General features: G+C 36.4%; 1 protein-coding gene across 1 annotated transcript in view; it reads left to right on the plus strand.

Annotated features, from left to right (window-relative positions):
• Positions 1 to 15664, plus strand: part of OXSR1 (oxidative stress responsive kinase 1) — a 91704-nt gene that overhangs the window by 17800 nt on the left and 58240 nt on the right. The window contains exons 3-4 of the mRNA XM_069475544.1: positions 2046 to 2154; positions 12300 to 12441. Of these exons, the coding sequence (XP_069331645.1) occupies positions 2046 to 2154; positions 12300 to 12441 (251 nt within the window). The remainder of the gene's footprint in view (positions 1 to 2045; positions 2155 to 12299; positions 12442 to 15664) is intronic.

Below are 15664 nucleotides of genomic sequence, written 5' to 3' on the forward strand. Positions count from 1 at the left end.
ATCTGGTCCTGGGTAATTAATCAAAAACCTTAAAAACCTGGCCGGGCGCGGTGGCTCACGCCTGTAATCCTAGCACTCTGGGAGGCCGAGGTGGGCGGATCGTTTGAGCTCAGGAGTTCGAGACCAGCCTGAGCAAGAGCGAGACCCCATCTCTACTAAAAATAGAAAGAAATTATATGGACAGCTAAAAATATATATAGAAAAAATTAGCTGGGCATGGTGGTGCATGCCTGTAGTCCCAGCTACTCGGGAGGCTGAGACAGGAGGATCGCTCGAGCTCAGGAGTTTGAGGTTGCTGTGAGCTAGGCTGATGCCACGGCATTCACTCTAGCCTGGGCAACAGAGTGAGACTCTGTCTCAAAAAAAAAAAAAAAAAAAAAAAAAACCTACTTATCTTTCCTATTTCAGTGTCGAGTCAGTAAAACTTTGAAGCCTTCCATGATTATGACTCTATTTTTTGTTAATGTGCCTCTCCAGTGAAGTCATGTAGGGTCTAGTACTTCTGTCAAACTGTTGATCATTCAGTGTTGTAAGTTAGTATTTGTCAAACTTCTTTACCAGAGTATAAGTTTCATGAGGACTCAGTATGGTGGTTAGGTACCTAGTACTGTGTGTAGTATATAGTAGATATAGTAGACACTTATTAATAGTATATGTCTGTTGAAAGCATGAACTATTTATCCTAGACAGGTTTACTAATTGTATTCTAAATATGTCTTACGTTATTTTATCATTTAAAAAAATGATTTATGCCTATCACCTTGTACTGCTGTAATTTCCCCACATTCAATAGAACTGAGGTCCCCAACCCCTGGGCCACAGCCTGGTACCGGTCAGTGGCCTGGTAGGAACCGGCCATGCATCACCACCTGAGCTCTCCCCCACCCCACTGCCCCCATCCGTGGAAAAATTGTCTTTCCATGAAACTTAGGAACTGGGCCACACAGCAGGAAAGCTCCATGAAGACAAGTACTTAAAAGTAGATTCCCAACTACTGTGGAACTTATCCTACTATCCTGTAATTGCCTATTTATTTGATAGTTTCCTGTCAGAAAACCCTTGTAGTACCCCGCTTTTCAGGTTAAAGCTCAAAACCCTTAGCCTGACATTTAAGACCTTGCACAAGTTGACACAATGTACTATCCAGTACATTGTACCATGATGGGAGGAGATATACAGGGTGTTTGGAAACTAAGAGTAGGGGCACCTAAGTCATCCTGGGGAGCTGGTTGGAAATGAATCTAGACAGAAGAAAGAATTGGAGTTAGCTAGGCTAAGATGATGGGGGAAATGTATTTGAGACAAGGGAGCAATAGGATTAAATGTCCAGAGTTAGAAGCAGTATTGCTCACTCGATGTCTTCTGTGGCTGAATTATAGGACTGGTGTATGAAGGGGGCTAGGAATGAGATCAAAGAGGTAACCAGGGCTCTAATCATGTAGGACTTTATAAAGGATTTTATCACACCAAATCTAATTTAAATTTATAAACCGAGATAAAGTGAGCTTAGACTTATGGCTCAGGTTTCTACTCTGGATTTAGTTTATGACCTTATCATATTTTAGTTTGTTTCTCTTTTGTGTGAGAACTGTTAATCATTTCACAAAAATTAAATGAAGTAATATTTTGTAAAAAAGATAAATAAAACCTATACAAACAAAAAAAAACACCCTCTGTTTATTTCTAATTATTCTTTGTAGTTATAAAACCAGATTTCCCAAGAGGATTCTTCAGGGCACCTAGAAGTAAAACTATGTGTCCCAGTGGAGGCCTCCTGTGGTGCTGTGCCAGGGTGTGATAAATAGTGCATATTTCTAGTTTCACAGATGACTACTATAATGAATGAGTGGAAGGAGTAGCGTCAGAAGGGACTGAGGGAAACCAAGTGAGTTTCTTTGTTTAACCATTCTTGAAGAGATCAGAGCCATGGAGATACCAGAAAGGTTGTGACATAGTCTTTAGATTCCCAAATTTGGATTTGTTAACTTGCAATGTTTGTTTTAGACTTGTATGTAATGAATTGTCACATTTTCTCTTCTTTGTAGAAAGAAATTCAAGCCATGAGTCAGTGCCATCATCCTAATATTGTGTCTTACTACACATCTTTTGTGGTAAAAGATGAACTGTGGCTAGTCATGAAGCTGCTAAGTGGAGGTAAGTAGAGTACAATGAAATGCTAAGTTCCATGGTTGAAAAATTAATAAAATTTTCCTTCTTTTTTATCATGATTTTGTTTTCATGGATATTTGCATTTGAGGAGATACTGAGAATGTAGTATTTGTTGAAGATGCTAGTATATGAGGTGAGACAGGTTTCACACCTTGTGTTTGATTGTCATGCTTCTTAAATCCCTCAATTTAGGATGGTTCCCTCTCCCTTCCTTCCTTCCATGCCATAAACTTATTGAAGAATCTGGTCCAATTATCTTGTCCCATATTCTGGATTTATCTGATTATTTCTTCTTGATGATATTTAACTTGATCTATATTCCTCTATTTTTTGTGTATTAAAAATTAGATCTAAGGCCTGATTAAATTCAAGTTAAATAATTTTGGGCAGAATACTTTGTGGGTGATGCTGTGTACTTTATATTGCATCACATCTGGAAATACTTGCTATCTGGTTGTATCTTTAATAGTGATGTTAATTTTTTTTTTTTTTTTGCTTAAGATTATGACAGCCAGGCCTCCCTATGGAAAAGTTAACATTTTTCCCTTTGCAGCTAGCAAGTAATCTGTGAGATGATACTTGGGCACAGTGAGTATCCAGTTCCCCCTAAGCTTTTTGTCTAATGATTTTGACATTCATTAACGGTCCTTGTTTGAATCAGTTATTTCATCAGAGGTTGTAAAAATGGTGATTTTTCTTATTTCATCATCTCTTTTACATTTATAAACTGGCTTTCTTCTGTGAAGAGGAATTTGCCTTATCAACTAGGGCTCTTTGATTAATCTGTACTGTAGTTCTTACTGAAAAGGCAGGATGAATAATTGATTCTTTTTTTTGAACAACCAATTTTCAGAGTAAAACGTTGATAGAATAATTACCTCCAATGTTAGCAAATGAGAGGGTTTTTTTCTTTTTTTTTTTCCTTTTTCCGGTTGGGTAGGGCCTTCACTTTTTTGAGTATCATTATAGATGCAAGGATTTTTATATATTTGATGTCTTTCAAGCAGTTATAGTCTATTCTTTCTGATGCTCGGGTTGTCCAAAATTTTGTTTGTGGAAATCCCTTCAGGGTCACTCTTGTGTCCTTTTGACACAAACCCGCCAATCTTTGATTATATCCTTGCCTTTTGGTTCAAAGATTTCCTAAGCTTACACTTACATTCCTTTCCCCAGACCCAAAATCAGCTAATATTGTAATGAACTCTGATATTTTTTACTGGAGAATGGTATTTAGAAAGCATAGCTTAGATGCTTGGGGTGCTCATTGCTAATACAGTATCATTGCTTTTAGAGCTTCGAAATATAGTATATTAAAAATAAATCATAATTTGACCTTAATATTTCAAATTCAAGTTTAATATCATAGATTTTTTAAAACTTCTTTAATATTATACTTAAATCTCTTTTCTCTTACACAGAAAATCTTAGTCCCCAGTATTAGCATAATTACTTATGTGCTTTATCTGCAATATATATACAATTATTTCTGTTTTATCCTTACGATAGAATATATGTGTTGCTGACTGCAAATAGTGGACCCTTGGCATATATAGACAAATGTTTTGTTATGGCTACTTGAAGGCCCATGTTGTATAGTAAATTAGTAATTTTGCCAAGGCATGGATTTGAATCACGGTGGCAAGACTGGTAGTCTGAGTGAGTGACGGAGCCACCCTTGCCTTCCCATCACTGTGTTGTCAGTTTTTGTTTACATATATATCTTGTGGGGGAGTATGATTTTCCATTTTAGAATGTAGAATTACAGAAAAGAAAATCTATCTTTGTTTAGTTTGCAATTTTAATACTGTACCTCACCTTCTTTCCCCAGAGAGGCTGTAAAGGAAAAAGCATAGGCTTTAGAATTAAATTTCACCTCTTCTACTTGGAAATTATATGTCATTGGGAAAACTGTTTCAACTTTTTCAACCTTTTTATTTGTCTTTTAAATGGGGATACCTTTCTGCATTTCAGAGTATTGGTAAGGAATAAACGTGATGATGTGTGTAAAGCATCCACCATTGTGTGCTGACGTATAATAGGCACACAAGAAATTTTACTCATTAATAGTAATAATCCCTTGCTATTTGATGCTTTTCAGTGTAGCCAGAATCACCTTTTTGTTTCAATCCCATTAGTGACACACTGGAGAAACTGGATTGCTTTGTTAAAGGCCCTGTTCATATGATGGTTGGAAGCCTTGCTAACACCAACCACCTTTCAAGATGGTGGTCGAGCATGGTTCTTTCAGTATGGAGAGATATGGGAATATTAGGTAATACTGTATCTTTCATTATTGATGACCTATAGCATAATTTTCTTTATTTGTAATTTACAAAAGTGTGTAATACAAAATTTTTAATATTTTGCAAAAAAGTCTTGAGGAATAGGGGGAATAAATTGTCTGCTTAATTTTCTCTTCCATACCTGTATGCTAGCCCATCCTTTCTGTTACTCTGAAGCAGAATGACTTTTTTGTTTTAAGAATTCCTGTTCCTCTCTCAGTGAACATATGTCCTGATCACAGAAGGGGTAGAACATGTAAATACGTAGGATGTCTTTTAAATGTAGCTCTTTATCCTTCCTCGTCTTAAGGTTTTCTGGGACAGTGCCCAGTTCTTCCAGCCTAGCACTCAGGAAATTTCCTAGAGGATAATTTTCAAACATGTTCTAGTCATAACTTTCTGTAGTTACTTACATTTTTATGAGTCAACATAATTATTACATCTAACTCTTTTAAATATTAAAAATTTTGCATCTTTTTTTAAGGAAAAGGAAATCTTTTGTCATAAGTGAATAAGCATTTAAAGAGATACATTAAACAATATTTAGAAAACAAAAGCTAGAACTAAGCACAGCTTAAAAAAATTTTTTTTTTAAAGTAGGAAACTGTCAGGATTATAGCTCAATTAAAATGCCATTCATCAAATACTTATTTACCACTAGTACACTGGTGAATAAAACTGTCAATTCTTTGCTCTCATGGGTCTTTTAGCTAATAATAAAAAGTGAGAATTAAATAATTACAAATGTGTAGAGTGCTGTGAAGAAGGACCAGGTGCTATGGGAACAAGTTCCAGGAGAACCTTACTGAGGGAGAATGAATGTGGTGATATTAACAGAGGCTTTCCTTAGGAGATGATGTCCAGGTGAGACCTAAAGAATAATTAGCCAAGTGAAATAGGGGGTGGAGGTGGTATCAGGTGAAGGGTGGGAGATATGATCCAGGTTGAGGGAACACTGCAGTAAAGGGGATGTAGGCAGTATGGAGGACAATGGTGTATCTCGAGAACTGCTGGAGATTCATGTCTGGGGCAGAGAAAGTAAGTGAAGAGGACCATTGGGTGAGGCTTACTGATAAACAGGGACTCCCTTTGAGTAATTAAAAATTATATAAATAATCAGAGTTAACAGAAATATGTATAAGGGACCTTTTTCACATTAACTTTTTCCCTCAAAATATTAAAAGCATATTTTTGATTTAGCAACATTGTACTGATGTAGAATTCAATAAACGAATTAAATCATAAAATGAATAACTATCACTCGTAAATCCATCAACCAGGTGGACATCCTGGTTAAAATAAGTTTAAGTGTGTCACTATTATCTTTTCATAATGCTCCTTATAACTGTAATATTCTTATCTTTTGCTAATTAAAATTCTGATGTTGCATGTTGGGATTTATTAGTACCGGAAGTTAAACTTTAGAAATTAGAAGCACTTTTGGTCTAAAGAGCTATTTCCACAATTTATTAGCATCAGACTGCAGTGTAAGAGTTTTAGAAATCAAAGTAATTAAGAAAACTTCTGAAAGGAAAAAAGAGGTACCTGTAAGCACTTAAAGGGAGTAAGCGTAGAAATGCAGAGATCTAATTTAAATTCATTGTCTTGATAATCATTTAGGAATGCCCTCAATTTTGTTATCTTCTAAGACATAAAATGCATGGGGACTTCCTTGATCTAAGCAAGATCCATGTGAAATATCTGCTATTATTAGTGACCAGCTTTGAAAGTTCAAGCAGCAGTGGAGGGTATTTAAATTTCTGCAATGTCTTTTGGTCTGAAATGGAATGCTTGGAGAAAGCAAACAAATTTTGGCCCCTTTCCAACTTTCTGTGGCTCAGAAAGATACAAACAATAACTCTAGTGGATAAAGATTGATTAACATTTCTTGGTGGAGATACCAGTAATTAAATTGAACGAGTTGATTTTGTATTCAAAAAGTATCTTTTCATAGAAGTAAACTGAGGAAATCGACGTGTTAACCAAGTACTTGATTTAACTGAGCTATAATTGTCAGATTTAACAAGCGTCTTAAGCCAGTAGCTGCTTCACTACTTTGTCAATATTATTTTGATATTCAGTAATGATTTTCTTGGAAGTTAAAGTTTTGCATTGCTTTTTAAATATTCTGTGCCACAGTCTATGAAGGCTTAGAACGGATCTTTTTTTGGGAATAGATGATCTACATTTAAACTTTTTGCTTTATTAGAAAATTTGTACCAAATACTTTTGTTTTCCATTATTTGATTTATTTGCTTTTACTCTGAGAAATGCTTAGATTTTAATAGACAGCTTTCATCAAAGTAGCCTAGGTTGTTAAATGCCTTTTAAAATGCAGCTCTTTAAGCCTTACCTCAGATCTCTTAAATGACAATCTGTATGTAGGGTCTGGGAATTTGCATTTTTTACTAGCTTGCCAGGTAATTCCTTCACATGTTAAAGTTTGAGAACTCATGATCCCTGTAGAATATTTCTTACAAATTGTGCCTGAGGCCATAATATCGTATACACTGTTATAACCTTCCCTGTCATTTGTACATTTCTTTAGGTATTAATTGAGTGATTCAGTGACAGTATGCTTAGCACATAGTATATTTTTCCTTCTCCTTTCTCTTAGTTGACATGAAGAATTTAATGTAATTTTTTTTTTTTTTTTTTGAGACAGTGTCTTGCTCTGTTGCCCAGGCTGGAGTGCAGTAGCCTGATCATAGCTCACTGTAACCTCAAATTCCTGGGCTCAAGCAATCCTCCTACTTCAGCCTTCTGAATAGCTGGGACTATGAGCATGTGCCACCATGCCCGGCTCATTTTTTAAGGGTCTTGCTATTGCCCAGGCTGGTCCTGAACTCCTGGGCTCCAGTAATCCTCCTACCTTGGTCTCCCAAAGTGCTGGAATTACAGGCATGAGGCCACTGTGCCTGGCCTATTCTGTGGCCAATTTTGATGTTTAAGGAGGGAGGATTGCAAGCACCATCATCGTCTAGTTAGAGGTTACAAGATGCCAAAGAAAACAAATGGATAAGAAGGGGGAACCTTCCAGAACCAGTATCTGTCAGTTAAAGATGAAGGTCTTCATGGCATGATAATCCTTCCACCTGCAAAAATTGTTGGGAGGAGACTGAAACTGAAAAGAAATTGTTATGCCAAAGAAAGAGGGGGTTTCTTATATAAGCTTTGTTCAGAATGTCTGTTCTGGACATAGACTGGGAATGTGCATAGCTTTAATTTCCCTGTTGCTCATTGGATGATGTGAAATCAATAAAAATCTTCTAAAATTTTGAAAAGGAACTCCTGCTGCAAACTCTTTACAGATCTAGTAACTTTTTAATGTGCCCTAAAATCTTTGTTGTACCATTTCTTTGATCTACCAGATTGGAAGTTCCTTTAAAGTAAGCAATCATGTCATATATATCTTGTCATATTCTGTGGCATCCAGTCCTAGATTTTACATATAATAGGGCTTCATTGTTAAATGAATAGATTGTGTTAATTTTTAATTTCCAGTAGGAATTTTTCGTTTGCATTCCTTATTTTAGGTATTCTTTGTTACAAACATGGAACTTGATCAGTGTTTATAAACATGAATGTCTTCATACTAAGCAGTACTTGTGTCGCCAGGATTTCTTGGAAGAATGAAACATGTGGCCCATTGGTATAATCACTTTGCTTTGGGGATTAATGTGTGGTTGATTAAACTAAGTAGAACAAACTTCTCCCCTAGGCATCTCCCCTTTTAGATCACCCACTGTGAATCCCAGCAATGGAGAGGGGAAAGAACCAGTGTAATAATGTATTAGGAAAAGCCATCTGGAAACACTGTCTGGCACCTCTCTCGTTCATTGTCTCTAGAGACTAAACTGCTTGTCTTCTCCTGGAGGTAGGGAGTGTTAGTGGGTTGGCTTCCAGGGAGGAAGAGGGATCTGGGAATCTTATTTTCCCTTATCTGAACTTTTGACTAGTTTTCGTGTTTTCAACCCTTTCTTTCACTCCCCCCTCATTTTCCCTTACGTAGTACTTTGTGTGTATACTTCTGAACTCTTTCTGGGTAGGGATCACTGTTTCTTTTTTTTAATTTCAAAATATTAAGGGGGTACAAATGTTTTAGGTTACATGGATTGCTTTTGTAATGCTTGAGTCCTGGCTGTAGGTGTGCCTGTCACCCAGATAGTGTTCATTGTATCCATTAGGTAGGTTTTTGCCCTGCTCCTCCTCCCATTTCCCCCCAGTTGATTTCCACTGAGTTTTACTTCCCTCTGTGCACATGTGTGCTCATTGGTTAGTTCTAATTTAATAGTGATGTTTGTTTTTCCATTCTTGAGATACTTCACTTAGGAGAATGGTATCCAGTTCCATCCAGATTGTTGCAAAAGGTATTAATTCATCTTTTTATGGCTGGGTAGTAGTCCATGATATACATATACCACATTTTATTGGTCCACTTATGAATTGATGGGCACTTGGGTTGATTCCACATCTTTCCAGTTATGAATCGTGCTGCAATAAATATTCGAGTGCAGGTATCTTTTTGATGAAAAGTTTTCTTTTCCTTTTGGTCAATACCCAATAGTGGCATTGCCAGATTGAATGGTAAGTCTATGTTTGGTTCTTTGAGGAATCTCCATACTGTTTTGCATAGAGGTTGTACTAATTTGCAGCCCTACCGACAGTGTGTAAGCGTTCCTTTCTGCATCCACGCCAGCATCTATTGATTTTGGACTTTTTAATAGAAGCCATTTTAACTGGGATAAGGTAATATCTCATTGTGGTTTTAATTTGCATTTCACTGATGATTAATAACATTGAGCATTTTTCGTATGTTTATTGGCCATTTATCTTTTTTCTTTTGAGAAGCTTCTGTTCATGTCTTTTGCCCACTTTTAAATAGGGTTTGGTTTTTTTCTTGCTGATTCGCTTAGTTCTTTGTAAATTCTGGATATCAGCCGTTTATCGGATGTGTAGCTTGCGAATATTTTCTCCCATTCTGTAGGTTGTCTATTTGCTCTGTAGTTGTTTCCTTAGCTGTGCAGAAGCTTTTTAGTTTAATCAAATCCCATTTATCAGGTCATTTATTAATATTAATTTTTGATCTTGCCATGATTGCTCTTGGGGTCTTAGTCATAAATTCTTTGCCTAGGCCGAGACCTAGAAGAGTTTTTTCTACATTTTCCTCTAGAATTTTTATGGTTTCATGCCTTAGATCTAAGTCTTTTATCCCTCTTGAATTAATTTTTGTGAGTGATGAGAGGAAGGGGTCCTATTTTATTGTTCTGCATGTGGCTATCCAGTTTTTTCAGCACCGTTTGTTGAATACGGCTTCTTTTCCGTGGTGTACGTTGTTGTCTGCTTTGTTGAAGATCAGTTGGTTGTAGGTAAATGGTTTTATATCTGGGTTCTCTGTTCTGTTTCATTGGCTTGTATCTCCATTTTTGTACCAATACTATGTTGTTTTGGTTTCTATAGCCTTGTGATTCACTGCACAAACAGAAGCAAAAACGAAGACCATATGATCATCTCAGTAGATGCAGAAAAGGCATTCAACAAAATCTAGCACTCTTTCTTGATGAAAACCCTCAACAGACTAGGCATAGAAGGAACATATCTCAGAATTATAAAAGCCATATATGACTAATCCACAGTCAACATCATACTGAATGGGGAAAAATTGAAAGCATTCCCCCCAAGAATTAGAACAAGACAAGTATGCCCACTGTTACCACCTCTATTGAACATAGTGCTGAAAGTCCCACCTAGAGCAATCAGGCAAGAGAAGGAAATTAAGGGTATCCAAATTGGGAAGGAGGAAGTCAAACTATTGCTCTTTGCTGATGATATGATCTTGTAAATAGAAAACCCAAAATATTCCACCAAGAGTCTCCTGGAATTGATAAATAAACTCAGCAAAGTCTCAGGATTCAATGCCATTCACAATAGCTACAAAGAAGATAAAATACTTAGAAATATACATAACCAAGGAGGTGAAAGATTGCTATAAGGAGAACTACGAAACTCTGAGGAAGGAAATCACAGAGGATACAAACAAAGGGAAAAACTTATGCTCATGGATAGGTAGAATCAACATTGTTAAAATGTCCATACTACCCAAAGTGATTCACAAATTCAATACAATCCCCATCAAATTACCAATGCCATATTTCACAGATTTAGAAAAAATAATACTACACTTTGGAACCAGAAAAGAACTTGGATATCCAAAGCAATCTTAAGCAAAAAGAACAAATCTGGAGGCATCACATTACCAGACTTCAAACTATTCTACAAGGATCACTATTTCCTAAATGGCACACATCCCTTACATGCACTGAAGTTCAGATTTCTCCATTCTGCTTAGTCAGTTACTTTTCCTTTTTCTGTATTCTATCATCCAGAATATTGTTGCCATCTCTCTTCTGTTATCTTTCGTGTTATTTTTTTTCATTATGGGTTTATGCCTTTTTTAAAATCAAGTTTAATAAGTTAGTGGATTTTAAGTGAGAGCTAAAATAAGCTTGTGTTCAATCCTTCATGTTTTTGAGAATTCCATCTAGACCACTTCTTTCCATGTATTTGGAATTCTTAACTGGGTGAAGTAAAAGTACCCAGGAGAGTGAGTTTTCAACAGAACTGTGTAAGTGGTTGTTTTGCTTTTAGTCTTTTTTTTTTTTTTTTAAGACAGAGTCTCTCTCTGTTGCCCAAGCTAGAGTGCTGTGGCATCAGCCTAGCTCACAGCAACCTCAGACTCCTGGGCTCAAGCAATCCTCCTGCCTCAACCTTCCGAGTAGCTGGGACTACAGGCATGCGCCACCATGCTCGGCTAATTTTTTCTATATATTTTTAGTTGGCCAGATAATTTCTTTCTGTTTTTAGTAGAGACAGGGTCTTGCTCTTGTTCAGGCTGGTCTCGAACTCCTGACCTCGAGTGATCCTCCCGTGCCTGGCCCTGCTTTTAGTCATGATCATTGAGGTCTTGTGCCAAGAAATGAATATTGAATATTACTAGTGTAGTCTGTGTTATGTTCTAGACTTCTTGGCACAGTTTCTAATATTGGAGATTATTTTGTTTTAGTTCTGTGATCTTTATGGGCCATTGTACTGCCAGAAATCTTATGAATCTTGACCGATTTTTTTGATTATAATTATTAGTTTTGGTAGTCAGTACTCTGTAATTTTAATTACTATGTACATGTCTTCACACCCTCACCCACCAATCTTTAGTAGGAGTATTATTTCCTATCCTGGGAAGAATGGCATTGATAATATATCTGTCCTGTTATTTAAAGGGAACTGCCATTTTTATTCTTTTCATATTTGTGTTTACCTTACCTATTTTATTTCTATAATTTGTTAACCTGAAAAATAATTTTAGCCCTTAAGTTAGTTTTTATATCTATGTGATCTTTCCAAATATTTCATTTCTGATTTGATTTGCATTTCAACTGTGTTTTTACATCTTTACTCATACAACACAGCATAGTTGAATCTGGTGTTGAAAGCCTGCACTGGTTTGTGGTATCTTATACTAGAGTGTCATTGATGGGCGTGGTTTACCTAGGAATTCTTCAGGGGTGGTTAAATATCCTCTACTACCTCTTCCAAATTCTTATTGGAAGTCTAAAGGAGATACTGACATAACGTACTATTTGGATATTAGCAGGCTACTTTTTGTGTTTTAGATTGGAACTGAGAATAAATTATTAATTTTAACTTATATATTTCCTCATATTTGCTGTTTTTTTCCTTTCCTACACCATTAAATTTAAGAAAAGCTTCACGTATGTTTTGATTCTAAAATGGATCTGAATTATATTGAATGAGTTAAACATTTTAGCAGACTATACCTTCTGTTTTCAGGTTCTGTTCTGGATATTATTAAACATATTGTGGCAAAAGGGGAACACAAAAGTGGAGTCCTAGATGAACCTACCATTGCTACAATACTTCGAGAAGTACTGGAAGGGTTGGAATACCTACATAAAAATGGACAGATTCACAGGTATGTAAAAGACAACACTCTTGTGCTAGATCATTTCATTGAGGATGTTCCCATTCTTTTACAGAATTAATCATGGTCTTCGAGTGTTATCATTAACTCTTTGTATCACTAGTTTTAATACATTGTGATTCGAATTCTAATTATACACTAGTAATATTACACTAGGAAGTATTTACAAAGTAACAGCTACTTTAGAAAAATTGGAAAATACAAAAATAGCAAAAATTCTTAACTTCTTATCAGGAGGCAATCACTGCTAACATTTTGGAATATTGCTTTCCATTTTCTTTTATGTGCTTAAAAATATTTAAAACAATACTGTATATATAATTTTGTCTGTTGCTTTTTAAATTTTACATTATATCTTCAGTATTTTCCAAAATTATTAAAAGTTCTTTATAAAATAACAGTTTTTTATTAAAGCTTTTTTCTTTTTTAATGGATAATATTTTTAAGGGCTTTTTAACATTTCATGGTTCAGGCGTTTCTGGATGTTTATGTTTATTCAGTACAGATGGCAAGAATTCAGATGGTAATGGATTCTGTGTTATCCAAATCTGTTAGTACCTGGATTTGGTTTTCCTTCAGCTGAGAATATCTTTTTTGCCTTCATTCCTGAAGGATAGTTAAGTTGGTTATAAAAATTCATAGTTGACAGTTGTATTCTTTCAGCACTTGAAAGAGGATGTGCTGCTGAATTCTGGCCTCCGTAATTTCAGATGAGAAATCTGCTATTTGAATTGGTGTTCACTTATAGGTAATATGTTGTTTTCTCTGGCTACCTTCAAGATTTTTTCTTTCTTTTGGTTTTCAGAAGTTTAATTATGATACGTCTTGATGTGGATTTCTTTTGCATTTTTTTTTAGGGGGAGGGTTCCCAAAGCTTTTTGCATCTGTAGGTTTTTGTCTTTCACCAAACTTGTGAAGTTTTCAGCTGCTATTTCTTGGGATACTTTTTCAACCGTATGCCTTTTCTCCTCTCCTTCTGTGAATCTATGATACAAATATTAGATCTTTTGTTATCGTACCATTATCCTTCAGATTCAGTTTTTTTCAGCCTATTTTTTTCAAATTGGATAAATTCTATTGATTTGTTCTGAAGTTGACTGATTCTATCCTCTATCATCTCTAATGTATAGAACTTATTCATTGATTTTTAGAATTTCAGTTATAATTTTTCAGTTCTGTAATTTTTATTTGGTTCTTTTTTATAATTTCTATTTCTTGGCAGAGATTTTGTTTTTCATTTGTTTTAAGACTTCCAAATTGCGTGTTGAAGCATTTTCATGATGGCTGCTTTAAAATTCTTGTTAGATAATTTCAGCATATGATTCATCTCAGTGTTGGTGTCAGTTAATTGTCTTTTCTTTTTCAGGTTTTTCAGAGTTCTTTGTAAGATGAGTGATTTTTTTATTTAACCATATCCTTTTTTTTTTTTTTTTTTTTTTTTTTTTTTTTGTTGAGACAGAGTCTCACTTTGTTGCCCAGGCTAGAGTGAGTGCCGTGGCGTCAGCTTAGCTCACAGCAACCTCAGACTCCTCGGCTTAAGCGATCCTACTGCCTCAGCCTCCCGAGTAGCTGGGACTACAGGCATGCGCCACTATGCCCGGCTAATTTTTTCTATATAGAGTTTTAGGTGTCCATATAATGTCTTTCTATTTTTAGTAGAGACGGGGTCTCGCTCAGGCTGGTCTCGAACTCCTGACCTTGAGCAATCCACCCGCCTCGGCCTCCCAGAGTGCTAGGATTACAGGCGTGAGCCACCGCGCCCGGCCTATTTAACCATATCCTGAGCATTTTATATATTATGTTAGGGAGACTCTTGATCCTATTTAAATCATCTATTTTAGTAGGCAGTTGCCCTGTTTAGGTTTTGTATATAGGTCCTCGTATACTTTTGTGGGCTGTGATTCCAGTGATAATTTGATTTTTGGAGCCCATGCAGTGCTTTTCTGGTCTGATTTTTCACCTGGCATTGCTGGGGCTTGTATTTAGTTCCTGCTCATGCCATCCTTCGATGTGGAGTGGACTTCTCAGGGCTTAGTACTGGTAGGTGGAGAGTTGGAAGTAGATGCTGGGCTCATAGGTCTGTGAGCATTCCCCTATCATGTGGGCTGCCATCTGGCACCAGTGGGCTCCCATTCAATCCCTGTTGGTATTACCTGTGGAGATGGAAGGCTCTTCCACTGGGCCACTTTTTGTTGCTAGGTAAGGAGTTGGGACACATTGGACCGGCATCACTCTTTGCTGCTGGGTGAAGGTCTGAGAAATGCCAGCTGTGCCTCCTGGTGCTGCTGGTGTGGGTGGTATGGGCCTACCTTGTGCACTAGATGTGGGCCTTGGGATGAAGTTGCCCTGTCTGATCTTAACTGGCACCACTTGTTTTGGCATAGTGGGTGCTTCTGCAACTCTAAGTATGGAGCTGAGGGTGGGACCCCCTGCTGGGTCTTTGCTAGGCTATCCTTTTCCTGCTCCTTTGGCTAGAGAGAGCAGGCTTGGAATTTTTTTTTTTTTTTTTTTTTGTCTATGTCTCTTGACCTTTCTGTGTTTCAGGACTTTCTATTGCCCAGTTTGGGATTATAGATTAGTAGAAAACTCAGGAAACTTAATGCCATGTTGTTCCTCAAGTCTTGAGGCCCCTGGCCTCTCTGCTTTCCTCTTTTCACCTTTCAGAGTTCTTTTGTGATTGTTTGTTGAATTATTTATGGGATTTTAGGTGTATTTAAAGGGGAGGAGCAGGGAAAAGTAAACCTATATAATTTGGTTTGGGACCAGAACTAGTCCCTGGATTTGGAGTAGCACTACAGTTTTATTTAAATCTATTTTGTTCTTGAAGTCACATCCTGAATGTGTAATATGACATGTTGTTATGTGATACATGGAGCTATTCTCCAAATATTTTATATTTATATTGTTTTTAACATTTTAAAATCTTACTTTCTATAAGAGGTCAAAGGGAAAACACATTTTATGGAATCTTACAAGAGATTGCCAAATTGCTTTTTTTCACAAATATAGTGATTTATGCCCCTGTTAGCAGTGTATGAGAATGGTAAATTCATTGGACCCTTGTTAGTGTTGCCTATCAAAAATTTAAATTTGTAAATTTTGGTAGATGAAGAATGGTGTTAATTTTGATATGCTGGATTATTAGTGAGGTCGAGCATAGATCTGGAGCAGTTGGTATTTCCTTTTGTGAAGTGTCTGACTTTTGCCTATTTTT

This window comes from Eulemur rufifrons, chromosome 7 (genome assembly GCF_041146395.1).
Source record: "Eulemur rufifrons isolate Redbay chromosome 7, OSU_ERuf_1, whole genome shotgun sequence".
In the NCBI taxonomy this organism is placed as follows: Eukaryota; Metazoa; Chordata; class Mammalia; order Primates; family Lemuridae; genus Eulemur; species Eulemur rufifrons.